The 18,093-nt window shown below is 32.0% G+C and overlaps 1 protein-coding gene across 1 annotated transcript; it reads right to left on the minus strand.

The window, feature by feature from the left end:
- Positions 1-12,247: 12,247 nt before the first annotated feature.
- Positions 12,248-16,662, minus strand: LOC145326849 (protein N-terminal asparagine amidohydrolase-like). Its single transcript, XM_080170285.1, has 2 exons — positions 16,297-16,662; positions 12,248-13,645 (listed from the first exon to the last, which is right to left on the minus strand). The coding sequence occupies exons 1-2, from the start codon at positions 16,547-16,549 to the stop codon at positions 12,759-12,761; spliced, it is 1,140 nt and encodes a 379-aa protein (XP_080026411.1). The 5' UTR covers positions 16,550-16,662; the 3' UTR covers positions 12,248-12,758.
- Between the last annotated feature and the right edge of the window lie 1,431 nt (positions 16,663-18,093).

Consider the following 18,093-nt stretch of genomic DNA (forward strand, 5'->3'; position numbering starts at 1 on the left):
GAATTTGCTATGTGAAGGACATAAATGCTATGTTTTGCAAGAATTTGCTATGTTTTGCAAGAATTTGCTATGTGAAGGACATAAATGCTATGTTTTGCAAGAATTTGCTATGTTTTGCAAGAATTTGCTATGTGAAGGACATAAATGCTATGTTTTGCAAGAATTTGCTATATTTTGCAAGAATTTGCTATGTGAAGGACATAAATGCTATGTTTTGCAAGAATTTGCTATGATTTGCAAGAATTTGCTATGTTTTGCAAGAATTTGCTATGTGAAGGACATAAATGCTATGTTTTGCAAGAATTTGCTATGTGAAGGACAGATAAACTATTTTATGCAAGATTTTGCTATGTGAAGGACCAAAAAGCTAGGTTTTGTGTGGTGAAGGGAGGCTACTTATGTCCTTCATCTTGCAAAATCTTTGTTAAGGGAGACAAGTTATGCCCTTCATCTAACAAATTCTCACATAAGGGAAGCTACTTATGTCCTTACTAGGAAGGTGACTTCTGTCCTAATTAAGGAATGACTTTGTTTTCTTTCCATGATCCAGTATTATGTACTTGATTAAATTGATAGATTTATTGAAAAATCATTAAAATATCTTTCAACTTCTTGACAAATAAATTATTTTGATTGCTATAAAAGTAAAGCTATAAAATATACAAGTTAAAAGTAAATATCTTAATTCTTATTACAGAAATAGAAATATATGGATGCCTTTATTCCTATACATATATAACCATAATTCACAACTAGTAAAATCAGGTATAAAGACATTAAAAAATAACTTATTATGTAAATTATACATATCCAGAAGAATAGCAATACCTTTTTTGGAAGGGTGCACCTGTTCACATCTACAAGTGTTTTATATTCACAAAAAGTTACAATGGCAATAACATAATCGGATGGGAATGGAAATATTATTACTTGGATCTTACACCAGATTATCATGTTCTCTAATAAAGTGAACAGAGGGCTGAAATAACCATCGTTCCCTCCCACCTACTTTACCTCATTCCCTCCCTTCCTCCTGGAAGAATGATCTGATCAATAAATGAGTTCCATGTTAGCAAGCTTAATTGACGACAATTTTCCCCTCTGCCATAAAATCCACGCATATCCAACATCCATTTTTCTATCATTGATTTAGGAAAGCAAATAGAAAAGACAGTTTTGTTTTTGTTTTAATGCGGTTATGACTGGAATTGTAAGGGATTAGATAAATTGATGTAGATTGCCTGGTAGATAGGTATATTGCCATAAATCCTATAATAAGTGTCGTACCTATTTGCCTATTCCTATATTTTGAACCAAACTAAAACTTAAAAGATTTAAATCTTTACCCAAATTTGAGAAAACTATCATATTTCTTTTAAAGATTACATATTAATGTAATTTTAAGTAATAAGGGATAAGACAACCGACTATGAATTGAAGTACATCCCCAATGATAAAAAATAAACCTGTTCTGCAGATTAGAATAATTGGCCAAAAACTTTTGACACTGTTAGTTTTAACCAAACAATCATGCATCAAACGCTTTTAAGCCAATGTACTTTGGGTACCAGTATAATTCAAATATTTTTAAAACACGTTTTCTTATTCGTTGAGCTTCAAACTTTCAATACTTTTATTGAATTTTGATAGATTGTTACAGAATATGGGGGGTTATACTTTTTAACCACTAGCTTATCCCTTAAGATCCCTGGAAAGATGTGAATATCTCAATTACCTATTTATAGAGTAGCTTCGCTATCATGAGACTAAAAAGTAATATGGATCGTATCACAGATAATTTTTCACGAATATCAAAATTAAAATTATAAAATTAATACCAGTTTTGTTAGCCGGTGTATTTGGCCCATCTGGGCTAACAAAAAAGTTTTAAATCCTATGATTTTCATTTTAACATCCGCGGAAAGCTGTCTATAATACAATGCAATAAATAACTATTATATAATAATTTGAGTATATCATAAAATTCTCTAATAATAATATATCATACCTATAAGTACCATTAATCCAACGGTTGCTTCAATTTTCAATATAATAGAGTTAATTTTTGCACAATTTTGATTTACATTAATGGTTTTCGAAAAAGTTTCTTCTTTAGCATCACTTTAAGTTTCCCTAATAGGGCCTTTTCGAGCACAGAACCTATTACCATAATTTGAAATGAAATAAAAAAGGAGGATAGGAATAAGGTTCCCCAGTGATTAAACAAAACTCCCTCTTCCAATTTTTTTAATTTCAAGGATAAGAGGGGGAGGGTTTCAGTCCTCGCTATTCAATTGGGGGAAAGCTTAAATTTGGCAATAAGGAACTTTTTATCTTTTAAATATGATAAAAATATGATCAGTCTTGATACAATTAGTCTATTGTCGTCCCATTTGTCCGTAATTTTGTGTAATATATTTGGGTTCAACTCACATTTTATGATTTTCGTGGTAGGACCATACAAATTCTTTATACTCTAATATTATATCTTAAAGGGGCGGTGACCAAATTATTTCCTTTGAAAATTTTGTAATTAGTTTATACCCCAACTAATGTATAAACCAACCATTTTATTATACGACTTTGCCTGAATGTGTAAACTGTGCATTTTGATGAGCTGTAACTTTTTTTTGTGCCAAGGCTTTCCCCTTACTCTTAATATTACAGGCCTCTAGATGGCACTTGGTTGGTAGAGAGGGTAGAACCCCAATCTTTTTCAATTTTTGTTTGTAAAAGAAAAGTAAATAAAATGAGGAGGAGGACATTTTTTCTATGGGCGATTTCTTTATGGAGGTTGACGGTATTCTCCCCAAAAATAGTTATAAATCTTCCCAGGACATATGAACAAACTTCATTGTAAAAGAGAACCTTACCGGTTAAATTCTTCGGTACAGACAGACAGACATCCTGTACTTTTAAATAAGGATGCTAAATTTATAAAGTAATATTAATCTTGAGAAAACTGAGGAAAATATCTTGATGGTCCCTTTAAAACTAGAGTAGCTGAAGTAATATAATCTTAACATACAATTAATAAGGTATGGACCCTAAACATGAAATTTGTCCATGGGTAAATGAATGGTTTCAGACCACTTTTACTTGCCCATTAGTCAGGGATACAGGGATAGGAAAATAAAGTCTACTAATTATTAGAAATACTGTAGTGTTTACAGGGAGGGTGGAGACATTGGACTGTAAATTATGCTGGTACTCAAAGTTTTATTAAAACTTACCTACATTTATGGACTTTAAATACTTTTATTAAATCATAATTGGTTGGTTCAGGTATATCATCATTGGAGATGTACACCAATTTTTCGACTACCTCTAATCCCCTAAGATCATCCATGGGTCATATCTTTAAAATCGACATATTTCGTTCAAATCTTGATTATTTTTGACTGTCGGATAAGTTGAAAAAAAGTTCTCCTATACCTTTTTCTAGTAAAAGATTGCAAGTTAAGATAAGATATTTATAGTTTAAGCATTAAAAATAAGATTTCTAGCAATTTTAGCTTTTTATAATAGTACACTGAAAACTTATATATATATATATATGTGTTTCACATGGGATTTATCAATCTTTAGTAAAAAGAAGAAAGTTTGTCTGTCGATCTTATTAACCGCCACAATCGATATATCATTACTTGGATGTTGCACCAGATTGTACTCTGACATGTTAATGCTAAAAGATAGACAAGAATTAAAAAGAAAAAGGAAAAGGAGAGAAATAGTGGATCAACGGGACAGAAAAAAGTTTTCGAAAGAGTTAGATAAAAAGAAAGAGTTAGAAAGAGAGAGACAGAAAAAAAGAAATAGTTATAAAGAAAGAGAGAAAGTATTGTAAGAGAGAGAGAAAGAAAGAAAGAAAGAGAGAGAGAGAGAAATAGATACTTAGAGAGTGAGACAGTGATAGAGGAATAGAAAGAGACAGAATTAAAGAAAATTGAGAAGAAGAGAGTGAGAGAGAGAGAGAGTTAAAGAACGTGATAAATGTTTTTGATTTTAGTTTAGATAACCTCTTTTTTTTGCCGGTTCCCATGAACAGTTGCATATGCAGGATACCCATAAGTACATTTTCTAGTATGGCGTTGCAAAGTAGGAGCCCGGGGATTATATTCTTATTATATTAAATTTATTTCAGAGTAAAGTGGGAAGGTCTTTCAGTGCTCGCTAGGAACTTAAATGGAAAGCACCCGTGATTTACAGGCTGGCAGGAATAAGGTAAAACCAACAAGCGAAATAAATCTAAAATAATATTTGGAGTAGATGTGATGTTAAGGTCGTCAATTCTACTATGTGTTGACCCCCACCAATAGGTGAAAATAGCGTAAGATTCGTTATTTTTTCGAATTAATTTCGTTGTTAGTATAGGCGGACAGTCTTGTCTCTTCTGCTGTAATTTTAAAGAATTGTTTATTTCTGGAACCCGCGTTACGACTCGTGTCCCACATAATGTGATTTCTGATTAGGAACAATGTTTACATCCAACTCATTCTACTAGGGTAGGCATAGTCGTATTATACAGTTAGGGTGTTGAATCCATTTTTATAGAAGCAGAAACATAATCTATGATTATGGTTTGGACCCTCTAAAACTGTAATCTACCCTTCCACTTTCCCCTCTCTTGGTGAAGATATCTTCAACGCCGCTACGATTTTTGAAATGTAAGATTCTACTCTCCCTTCTCTTGGTGAAGATATCTTCAACGCCGATACGATTTTTGAAATGTAAGATTCCACTTTCCCCTCTCTTGGTGAAGATATCTTCAACGCCGATACGATTTTTGAAATTTAAGATTCCACTTTTGCCTCTCTTGGTGAAGATATCTTCAACGCCGATACGATTTTTGAAATTTAAGATTCCACTTTTGCCTCTCTTGGTGAAGATATCTTCAACAAGAGAGACAAAAGTGGAATCTTATATTTCAAAAATCGTATCGGCATTGAAGATATCTTCACCAAGAGAGGGGAAAGTGGAAGGGTAGATTACAGTTTTAGAGGGTCCAAACCATAATCATAGATTATATTTCTGCTTCTATAAAAATGGATTCAACTCCCTAACTGTTATATGGCGTATATTGTTTAGTCACAGCCGTATTATAAATGTATTAAACTTCAAAGCCATGTTATCTTTGAGGGTATAAAACAATGTCTACTAATTCTAGTCGTATTATAGGTTGTTTATTGCTTTGTCATGGTCGTATTATGAATTTGTTAAACTTCAATTTTATATTTTCTTATTTAAAACAATGCTAAATCTTAACTCATTCTACTAGGGTAGTCATAGTCGTATTATGTGTCGTATATTGTTTAGTCACAGCCGTATTATAAATGTATTAAACTTCAAAGCCATGTTATCTTTGGGGGTATGAAACAATGTCTACTAATTCTAGTCGTATTATAGGTTGTTTGTCTTGGTCGTATTAAGAATTTGTTAAACTTCAATTTTATATTTTCTTATTTAAAACAATGCTAAATCTTAACTCATTCTACTAGGGTAGTCATAGTCGTATTATAGGTTGGATATTGTTTTTCATAACCGTATTATAAGTTTAGCAAATTTCAAAGCTTTGTATTTGTTTCCGATTGGAAAGAATCATTACTAATTTTATTAGAGTAGGCAGAGTCGTATTATATGTTGTGTGTTGTATAGTCATACATAAATGTATTAAACTTCAAAGCCAGGTTATGATTTCTGATTTAAACAACTTACTTAAAATTGTAATTAGGAAGGTCTGTATTCCTCTTTTTCAAGCTCTCAAGAAATACAACCCAGTAGTGTAAATCTGCCTTGGACCAATATTAAGTTTCCCTTAAATTGTCGTTCAAACATTGCTGCTGTTTATAGGATCTTACTGCACATCATACAGTATACAGAATATCCATACAGAAAAAAAGTTAAATTTTGGCTTAACAAGTCATAAAAAAAGATATTTTGCATAATTTTAAGTATTAATAAATTTCGATAGAAATTAGGGTTTTGGTTTATCTTATGATTTTGTTGCCATTTTTTAAAGAAATCCTTTGATATTACCGATACCGATATCTGTAAAATCAGTAAAAAAAATTACTTTATATTTAAAGGGGTAGGAACAGGCAGAAAAATAGACTAAAACTATCCTGGTACCGATTTCAATCTTCCTTAAATGGATAAATCCTAAGTTACAGACAAAAAATAACCTTACTACTTTATATACTAGGATATGTTAATACCTAATACCGAAGCAACTTTTAGTGCCTAATAGAAATAACGTCATTCAATACAAATGACCAATGATAGGCCAGTATTTATACATTTATATTGATCTATGGTAAAATGTATATTGGCCTATCGTTAGTTATTTGTATTGTAAGACGTAATTTCTTTTATTAGGAACTGTAAGCTGCTTCCAAAATACCAACTAGCCGACATGAATTAAATTGTATGCTACTACAATACTTCTATGTTTAACAGGGATTTCTGGGCTAGGTGATGAGTGCTCATTTAATATAACATAATTGATTGCGTATTAAAGTAATGGATATACAATACGTGGATATATTGACAGGGGAAAATTTAGAGTCAATATGCACCTCACTTATAGGTTAGTTCGTTCATCCAGTAGGAGGGGAATCATAAATAGGGTTTAGTGGGGGGGGGGGGTGGAAAGGGGGTATAGTTATTTTAGCCAGCTGCTAGTGTACTTTTTTATTTAGAGTACATGAAAATCTGGTGCAACATCCAGGTAATAATATATCGATCATTAAAGTAGACTGCCAAAATTATTCATAAAAATATAATCCAAAAATGGCTGTGATTTGAAACTAGGATGAATACATCCAAATAATTTTTTTTAATTCTTAAAAAAATAACAATATGTCAGTTTATCTGTGTGTATGTAGCTTAAGATCTCATTAACTGCTGGACCGTTATAGTTCTCTTATAGGTGAAGGTTTATAACTATTTTAGGGGAAGGTACTTCCACCTTCTTAAGAGATATAGGCCATATAAACCCCTCCTAACACTTTTTTAGTGTATTTAAAGGCTGTACTATTGAACTATCAAATAGGCATGCCCTTGTATGACATAGGTTTACCTATTTTAACAAATAGATAGCTTTTATAGACTATTTTTGATGAAGCAAAAGATCTCGGAAAATGGAGAGCCCGATTTGATTATTCTTCTTATCATTATATCCTTGTTTTTGGATGGTTTTAGATCATTTTCTTAAAGCTTTGGGCGCTGCTGCTACTATAATGAGATTTCGATTCTACCATCTTTAAAAAATTAAACTGCAAACTGTTAAAGAGTTGCTTTTTGTTGTGCTTTAAAATGAATTGTTATGAGATAATAAAGAGTTTTAGGGGCTTGGTACAGGATATAGAACTAAATCATTTTTTTTTAGTTGCAAAGATACTTTATAAGCATTCGGGTATATATATTTTTCTGTCTGTCATTCTGTCTGTAATGCGTTCATTTACCGGTTTTTTTTTTATACCAAGCCTGCAGAATAAAAATATTTGTAATAATAATGGTTGACTTTATACAATAACGTCCAAGATTTTTATATTTAGGGGGGTAATCTCGTGTATTTTTTAAGATTTCGAGGTGGGTAAAATAAGGAGTTTTAAGTTTGAGGGGGTTTAGAGCCCCCCTTAATCCCACCCTATATATTTTTATATATACATTACATATATTATATTTATATGTAATTTCAACATCTTCGATACTTTTGGACATAGCATTTCTTGTTTCTACACTCTTTCTCCTTCTAATTTTTATGCTTTGTATTTTATATGATTTGATTTTTTTATTCTTATTTTCAATAAATTAGATTTTCCTCATAACGTACAGAGTAATATAAGGAGGCATTTATTTCAAACATGCTGATTTCAAGTTATATGCCCATCGAACTTTTATTTCAAACTTTAATAGCTTTTTACTCAAAGAAAGAAGTATAAATGGACCAAAAAAATGTTCTGAAATTAATTAACTAAAACTATCCCAGGACCTATGTGGAATATTTCCTTTAACGGATAACCAATTGGGTCAGCGGTATATTAGTTGACACACAAAGAAAACCTTTCATGGATACTGTCACACCCCTTAAAATAGTCATAATCACGAGACCAATGAATGTACAGACAACTCTTTTATGTAAAGAAACTACACCTAAAATAAAATGTCCTAAATAAATGTCCTAAATAAAAATTTCCAAAAAGTATGAGAAAAAATGTGCTCACCAAATGAGGACAAAATATTTGTAAAATCCTTATTTTTAGTGCAATAATTTGACCATTTGGGACATATGATGCTTAACTTTAACAAGGAACAATATTTTCATTGTTAAAAATATAATACTAAGTATAAAGATTATGGATTTATTATTACTTGGATCTTACATCGGATTATTATGTATTCTAATAATGTGAAAATTTTAGCTGGCTAAAATATCCTCTCTTTACCCCATCCCCTCTCAACTGGAAAAACAAACTGAGCAATAAATGATTTCCATGTTAGCAACCTGAATAGAAGACAATTTTCCCCTGCCACAATATCCACCTATAGAAGAGAGAGAATAGTGGATAGAGACATTTAATGATAAAAGATAGAAAGAGAGAAAAAAAGAGAAGTATATTGCAATTAGAGTGAGGGATATAATTACTTATAGAGTGATGTTGTGCATGGTTTAAATTCTAGTGAGGCATGTAATTATAGTAAGAGATATAAATACTTATAGAGTGATGCTGTACATGGTTTGAATTCCAGTGAGGCATGTAATTAGAGTGAGGGATATAAATACTTATAGAGTAATGTTGTACATGGTTTAAATTCCAGTGAAGCATGTAATTAGAGTGAGAGATATAAATACTTATAGAGTGATGTTGTGCATGGTTTAAATTCCAGTGAGGCATGTAATTAGAGTGAGGGATATAAATACTTATAGAGTAATGTTGTACATGGTTTAAATTCCAGTGAGGCATGTAATTAGAGTGAGGGATATAAATTCTTATAGAGTGATGCTGTACATGGTTTAAATTCCAGTGAGGCATGTAATTAGAGTGAGGGATATAAATACTTATAGAGTGATGTTGTGCATGGTTTAAATTCCAGTGAGGCATGTAATTAGAGTGAGGGATATAAATACTTATAGAGTGATGTTGTGCATGGTTTAAATTCCAGTGAGGCATGTAATTAGAGTAAGGGATATAAATACTTATAGAGTGATGCTGTACATGGTTTAAATTCCAGTGAGGCATGTAATTAGAGTGAGGGATATAAATACTTATAGAGTGATGCTGTACATGGTTAAAATTCCAGTGAGGCATGTAATTGCTGCAAAATTTGCCTTATTGTGCCTGTCTTTAAAAGGACACTAAAAAGTATCAAATTTGGTATGTCTAAAAATGGTTTAACGTTTCAAATTTTAAAAAACTAAGCTCTTTACGGGAATTGTCCGTTTGTCTGTCCTTCTGTCTGACCTACCCACACGCATAAACCTTCTATATCCAATTTTCGTATCCTGCTTAAAATTGAGTAAAAAATGGAATGTCCTTTCCAGTTTAATTTTGCATTGGTTTAAAAGTAAAGTTTTGTTGTAAAATAATTTGTACCAACATACACTTAGCAAAATGCCATACATCTTTCAGTTTTTTGAAAACAACTAATTTTTCATATGAGCAAAATATTCCTAGATGGGTTTTGACTGTTTTTTTCTAATAAGGATCCCTTAGAAAATCGGGTACAGTTGCTAGTAGTGCTCTCCATCCCATACATATTTTTTTGGTGTGATGGGGAGTAAATATATTAATCTGTTCTTCAAGTTGGATTTTCGCCCCCAAAATGTTCTACGCTTGCTAAGGAAATAAAATGAGGACAATTTATTCAATTTTAGAGATCTTAATTGATTTACAGACACAAACAATCGTCCAGAAACGTATAGAAAATATCAATATTTACTAATATTTTAAATTTACTAACTACATTGTAAAAACACATTATACACATTACATAGTTCTAACAAGAGAGAGTGGAAGAAAAATTTAAGAAAAGGGGAAAATAAGAAATGATGATGTATGGCTAATAAAAGGGGAAATAGAGGGCTGGGTCACAATGGAGAAATGGCAAAAATTTTACTTATAATTGAATAAACTTTTATATTTTCTTATTTGCAGGAATATAAAGGGATAAGACAATTGCCAATGAATTGATGTACATTCCCAATATATATATTGGTATACCCTCTGTAGATTAAAATTAGTATTTGAAACGTTTAGACACTCATAAGGAACCAACCAATCAAAGTACAATAAAGTCCCTAAAGTTGTGAAGCTAACGAATAAGAACCTTGGTGACTAGTGTAATAAACAGCCCAATGCCCCTCCCCCTCCCTCCCTGATTACATAGGTTTAAATGTCTTTTATCTATTCTACCTCCCTGTCGTCATAAATAAGCATTTCATTTTATTATTATTAAAGTTTTAATTACATGAAGATTTTTACCACTGTGTCTGTATGTTAGAAATGGGTGAAAATTTGTAAGAAATACTAAATCTTCTTGATTTTGGGTTTACAGCGAAGTTGAGAAATCTGTGAAGCCGTTCCCACGCCATGAGTGTCTTGGATGTGCGGGTATCTATCCGAATTTTGACAAGCATCTACCCAAATTAAAACACTTTCACGTAAATATTATATAGTGCCTTTCTCTAATTTTTTCAAAATCTATATAATATATTATTTTTAATCCTATTAAATAAAGCAGTAAGGTTTTTTTTGTCTGAAGCTTATGGCTACTCAACCTATTGGGTTCTCTATTTTATGTAAGCTTAACATAGGTCCTGTGGCGGTTTTAGGCTATTTCATTTACAGATTAAATTCTTGGGTTGGTTTTGAGCTATATTCCTATCCCCTCTACGCCTCTTTGAGTACAGTTTCCCTGATTATATAATACCTAACTTTCTTTCTCTCTCCCCACTGCCTTTCATTTCAATATTATGCCCTTCATCTCTATCTTTCTATCTATTTATCTATCTATCTTCCTCACTTTTTTCTCTCTCCTGTTCTTATTTTATCATTTCCATATCTCCACTAATCTCTTTTTTACTAGATCTGTTCTACAAATTTCCATTAAACTTAATTTCTTAGTAGTTGTACTAAAATTGGGTAGACACCACTGCTGGTATTGGCCTGATTACGGTGTGGTGGTATACAATCATTATCTAATTTCTCAAATCTCAACTCAAAATAATAATGTGTGTGTGTGTGTGTATGTATGTGTGTGTTGTGTCTAACAAGAATGGAGAAAAAAAAGGTTTTCATCATATACCAAAAATCCGCATAATTGAGTAATTTTAGAGTTTACAATTTCATGACTTTAAAAAAGAGATATCCTGTTATATAATTATTAAGTTTTTTTGTCTGAAAAAAAATCTCGTCTAATGCTGGTACGAATTGGTTGTACTTTTCAGGGATGGCTTACGAGTGTCTTTGGATGGTTTTTGACTATTTTCCTGAACTCCCCTACCCTCCCATAGAGGTTGGGGGCGATGCAACTAGCATATTTTTTTTATCCTCATTATCATTTAAATTATGAAGGAAAATAGTCGAGTATCTTATATATATTATTCCCATAAATGCTTAGGGCGAAGCAACTAGTTGTTGTGATATTAAAAGTGTTTATGGATGACATAATATTCAAATGCTGTTTTTAGAGCATATTTGCGTCGACGCTAAGTATTAAAGATTTCCATTTCCACTTTGTAACAATTAAATTTACAGTTAAGTGTATCTATAGTTATTCTATTCCATTGAACTTACAAACCTCGCTACTAAAACAAAGATTTCCGAGAAAACAAAGTTATAGAGTAGCTGCGCTACTCTAAAAAGCTATCCTATGATTATTCTAGAACTGTTTCATCTGATATCATAATTATAAAAAAATATTCTACATATCATACAATTTTTAAAACAAGGCATTCCATTCCTTTCACACACATTTCATATAGTGACCAAGTGACAGGGAGGGAGAGTATATTTGACCGTAAATTATACTGGTACTCAAAGTTCTATGAACAGTTTTTTCGTTAAAAAAATTTGGGTTCTTTTTAAGAATCTTATATAGTTTTTTAACTACTAATGTCCAATCTTTTAAGGAGCGATTTTTTCAATTATAGGATTGTAAATTTTGTTAGATTGTTATTGCTACGCTAAAAGTAGACAAAATTGTCCTTGTTAATAAGCAAAAACGAATATGAAAAAAATAAAACTTTATGATGAATAATAATACAAATTTATTTCTATATACATAACACATATATTGTTTATTAATTTAATATAACATTAACACAAAATTTAGACTATTATGTAACACATTGTTTAAGGTTTTGGGGGTTTAAAAAATATTGACTGTCTATTTTTAATTCTAATGAGATCACAAAAAAATTAAAGCTTTCAAAATTAAATATGTGAATTTTCCTTACTGAAATTTGGAAGATTTTTTGTAGAAAAAAAATTATTTAAAATTTTTACAGTTGTCATATAAGTGGACTCCTTTCATTATCATTATAGGGTTATTATTTATATTATCACAGTATGAGAGACATTATTACAAGTCCTCTATATAAAGCAGGACTGCAAATTAAAAGGCTCTGTAATTTTCTTCTATTTAACACATCTGACATTTGCCTTTTTTTCAAGATAAGTAGGGTTTTCCTGTAGAGTAAAGCCCCGCAGGATTAATATTTAAGTTCATTTGTGACTTTTTAACACACTATTGACTTAGTAATACACTTGAGATTCTTGGAACCCCTGCCAGGGAAGGAAGGTGGTAGCAGCCTCCTGCTTGAAATTCAAACACAGATCCACATCCTGATAGGTAGTGGAGGGGGTGGATGTGTTATGATGGCTGATGGGCTCAGGTTTGGTGGAACACTGCAGGCTGTAGGGCAGCGGAGACCAGAAACTGTTGTTGTTGTTATTGTTAGACGTGACAGTGTTGGTGAACAGGGGCACCCAGATACCTGACACGTCGTCCTTGCGGTAACAGCGGGACTGGTTGCTGTGAAACAGTGTCACCGACGGATAGGGATGGGATTTCACCATACGCAGGGTTTCGCGGATCTGGCGGACAAAGGCCTCTCGGTCAGCCACCACTTCGGGGCATGGGGTCAGGCTTTGCAGGATAAAGTCGTCTGATTGACCTAACCAGATGTCGACAGATCGCATGGGCATGTAGGAAAAGGGTCCAATTTTTAATTCTTCCCTATCAGGTGAATATATATCCAGCATACCGACAGTTTCGCCTCCGGCCAACGTCCTAGCGAGCCGCATGTCCATATCGGGTCCGCGGTCTGTGAAAGCGGCCGGAAACATGCTTCCATTCTTGACATAAACGGCCACGCCGTAGACCAGCGGCCACGGTGCACCGCCACGCAGCAGTGTACAGGCATCACCAACACAACATGTGACAAGTTCCATATTTTGTGGGCTGCGGTGTAGCAAGGCAAGAACGGGCGTTAGCAAAGATTCTGAAACGTTCTTTGTGTCGGCAAAGCCGCCGACAAGGTGAAGTTGGAGCACTGACGGGTTTCCGAGTTTGCTGATCATTGTCGATAAGTCTTCAGAGGTCATTCTGTCGACGTGAGCAAACAGGATACTTCCAGTTCCTGAAATATTAAAAATATTAAATTTTGTTCAATTCTTATGGATTAATCTAACTATTTACCTTTCTATCTAAGCTTTTATGTACCTTAATAATTACCTATTATCTATCTGTCCATCATATTATATGCCTTACTATCTGTCTTACTATCTATCTATCTATCTTGTTAATGTAACTAGTAATTTTTGAGCCAAGGCTTCCAAAGATTTGAATAATGAGCTAGCCAACAAAAAATGGGTTTCAGGGGGTTTAAGCAAGAAAAAAAACCCACATTTTTTTCTTATTTTGATTTTTAAAATGAATTTTTAAAAATATAAAGGATAAATGGATGGGTAAAAAAGATGGATAGATTAATAAGACACATAAACGGACAAGTAGATTAATAAATAGACAGATAGTTTATAAAATTCAAGAATGTTCCCCTGGCCTAATGAAGTGGCATGACACGAATACAAAAGATAAATTTTAAAAAGGTTTGGCATTACATCAATTCTTTATAAACATTAATGGCTGCACTTCATTTATCTTTCCATCTATCTATTCATTTATTTATTATCCATCCATCTTTTAATTTAACTAAACATCTATCTATTTTAAATTGAAGTGCTTAGCTAATTTCTATTTAATAATCTTCATGTCGTGCAGCTTTTCTATTAACTTTCAAAGTTCAAGAAAGATCTATTGATAAAGATATAAAATAGATAGATAGAAAAAGGTAGAGATAGACAGGAAGACAGATAGAAATCATTTGATGATGTTAAATTTAAGATGGATGGATAGTCAAGAAAGACAGACAGATATACAGCCAGATAGCAAGAGCAAAAAGCTAGCTACATACAAAGTTATACAAAGAAAAGTGTATAAGAAGTATAAAGTTGATTATGATAAAGTATCCAAAGTTAATTTGTCATAAATAGGTGCCAGCTATACCCCTATAACATATACTTTCAGAAAGGGTGTGGCACAGAAAAAGCTAATTTATTTTAGAAGTTTTATTGTAAGTAAATATAAAAAAGATAAATAATCGAAATTAAGGTTTGGATTAAGTTACACAAAAGAGAGTTAAAACTTTAAAAAAATAAAGCACCAAAAAATTTGTGACAATTTTTGAGCAACACCTTTTCATGCAGCAAGATAAAAAGAGGCCTGAAAAATCAGGCAGATGAAATGCTGCATTTGTGTTTGTTTGTGAGTGTGTGTTTTGTGTGTGCGGGTTTGTGCGTGTGTGATTATGTGTGTGTGCTTGTGATATATCTTCAAATATGAGCTTTAAAAAATAGTTTTGTAATTTGTATGTACTAAAATATTAAAAAATTTATAATGCTATTTTAAATCTACTACATCTTAGAAGTTCACCCAACTTTAATTTGATATAATAAGCATATTGTACTAGAACAATTTGATTTTATTTTGTATATAAAATATGTTTTTGTTAATCTCTAAAATTAAGCTTGAAATTGTAGTTAAAATTGTAAGAAAGATTTAGAGGTCAAAATGGCATACAATTTACCGAAGAAAAAAAGCGTCTAAAAAAGTTAATATATTATTTTTTTAAAGAAAAGAATATGTTGTGATGCAATAAGAAATTATATTAAAATCTTGAGACAAATTCAATAAATATTTTGTTCAAATGACAACTGTTTAGTTCATCAAATGAAATAGTACCCAATGGTTGTAACTACGTGATCTTATGCGTTGGCTCAAGAACTTTGGGTACTTATATTAGATTTGGATTGGTTATTTACAAACTGATGGTGCCCAAATTTTTCAACCAATAATCTACAGAAGGAGCAATTTTGTTTATCATCAACTCTGGAAATCACTGCCAAGTTAGAACAAAATAGATTATCCTAGGTGGTATGTAGGCATACACATTTTATAAGAGATACTTTGTGATTCTCCCATAATCATATTATTTTTTCATAGCTTTTTAAAAGTTTCTTAGTTTGACTTAAACACCAAAAAATTTAAAGCATACAAAACCGTTTCAAAAATACTGAAACAAAAAGTTTGAATTAAAAACGAGAAGCTGTAAGAAAAGGTGGGAAGATTTATAAAGATTAAAATAAACAAAAAAAATAATCTTTCTTTTATTGAATATAACGTGATTTAAGGATTAAATTTAACTTGAGACGAAAAACATAACAAAATGTAAATTTCTATTTCTAAAACTCTAAGACTAATACTGTTCTGATTTTAAAATAAAATTCTGGTTTCATGTAACTAACCAAAATTTAAATTATATTGTACAACAAGCCCAATATAATTTAAAGAACAAAAAAGCTTTTCTTTTAAATATACAATTTCACACTAAATCAACTTAATAATATAAATCTTTTCTTTTCGTGGATTTTATGCTTTAATTTTGAAAAATAACTAGTCCTATTATACACTAAAATATTACCAAATGCTTTTTCATAAGTTTTCAATCATTTATTATTATTTTTCTGTTGACATTTAAGATAATCTTTGACATAAAATAGAATATTCACGCATTTCTATGTCATAGTTTTTTAAATTCAATTTAAACAAGATTTATCCTAAAGTCAATAGTATTTTAATAATAAAAGTATCTTTTAGCTAATAATATTTCTTTTATATGAATTTTCTAGCCGATTGCTAAAATTTTTTCAAAATTACCCAAAAATTAAGTACCTGGATTTCTTAAAATAACCGCTGTGTTGTTAATCAAATTATCCGTTCCAACCACAGAAATTTTGCTATCCGTCGCGTGTGTGACAGCATACTCGCGGACAGACACAAACAGGCTGCCAGCCCCGCTGACAGTCTTGGCCTCGGCGTTGGTCAGGTTCTTGACACCGTCCCTGAGGCTAGGGTACTGGTTGTACAGCCAGTTCAGGCTCCGGGGTGTGTCAGATACGGGAGTGTGGTTTATTAATATAACCATCTTGTATTAAGTGCGTTATATTCAAATTTATAATGTTCTTTACTTTTTAAAGTAATAAATAATTGTATTTTCACAAAATACGCGCTGCCTCTCTGAAAACCAAAGTAAAACTGAGCCCAATTTTGGTAACTTTTGAAGAAGATTTTTGGTTCTGTTACAAAGAGAATGGGGTAATTGGGGTATTACTAGTGTATATCTTTTTAGTCTCAAAAGGGAAGGTAAAATACCTCGAGAAAGGGTATGGGGATACCCGCGCACGAGAAGAAGAGTAACGTAGCGTGCACAATGAGCGCCCCGTGACGTGACACAAGACGTGGAGCGCGCGCAACATTTGGCGGCGAACGCAAATCTTAGGCGCACAGATTAACGAAATTTTTCTGATCATTATATTAGGGAGCTAGCAGTTTCTTTACTCTCTTTCATAATTTTCATTTAATTTCTCTATATATTTATATCCTTTTATTATATACTAGAAGCTGCATCATAAGGAACTAGGAGTTTTGTGTTTAGAAAGGTAGGGAAATGGCAAATAATTAGCCTAAAACCATCCCATCTAAAAAGAGTATAAAACCATGCCAGGAAGTATGTAAAGCTTCTCTAAAATGCAAAATTTAATCAGTTATCGAAATATTAAGCAACAGACAAAAACCTTTAATACTTTAATCAAAAGTACTTTTATAAATTTTTACACTAATTTTCTGTCTTTTTCTATATTTCTTAAATCTTTTTCTCTCTTTTTTTCTATCTCTAATTCTATCTTTCTTTTTTCTATTTCTCTTTACTTCTCCTATCTCCAATAAAAGCTAGCTATTGCTTTAATTCGCACAGATAAAAATCATAATAAAAATTGAAGATGAGCTAAAATACGCAACAAACGGTGCATTACCCCAATATAATGGTCCCCCCCCCCCCCGTTCCTAGATTTGATTTTTCAAAACAGGTGGTTTGCCCCTTTTCCCCCAATTCCCCCATCTGATTTCCTTTCTCTTTGAATAAGCATGTTTCTCTTTCTTTGGTTAAGAAACAGTAAGGTATATGAAAATGATGGTTTATTCTATTGATTTGTTTTGTTTTAAACTAAGACGAGCGGTTCTTGAGATTTTTTGCTTCAGACAAACAGACAGATGAACGGTCATCTTTTTACTTTATTAAAAGTGCTACTGAAAAAACAATGCTAGCTAGAGAATCTATTTGGTACATAATATTAGTTCAATAGTCAGAATTGAGTAAATTATTTATAAAAGAATTAGATAAATATCAAAACTTAAAATAGTAAAAACACAGAAATAGTACTTATTTATCGCATAGTATTATTGACATCCGAAGGCCCAGACTAACAAATCTGGTATTAATGTAATTATATTTGTTTTATTATTCGTAGATATTTCTATAATACGATAAGATACATCGTTTTTCAGTTTGCCATAGAACCGGTTCTATTCTAATGCAGGGGCGTCCAAGCTTTTTTTTTGGGGGGGGGTAAAAAATTGTAGGGGGGGGGTAATTCGTGTTTGGGGGGGGGGTAAAATGGCGCGCAAAGCGCG

Source organism: Acartia tonsa, chromosome 8 (genome assembly GCF_053477335.1).
Source record: "Acartia tonsa isolate MP-2025a chromosome 8, ASM5347733v1, whole genome shotgun sequence".
NCBI classification, from domain to species: domain Eukaryota; kingdom Metazoa; phylum Arthropoda; class Copepoda; order Calanoida; family Acartiidae; genus Acartia; species Acartia tonsa.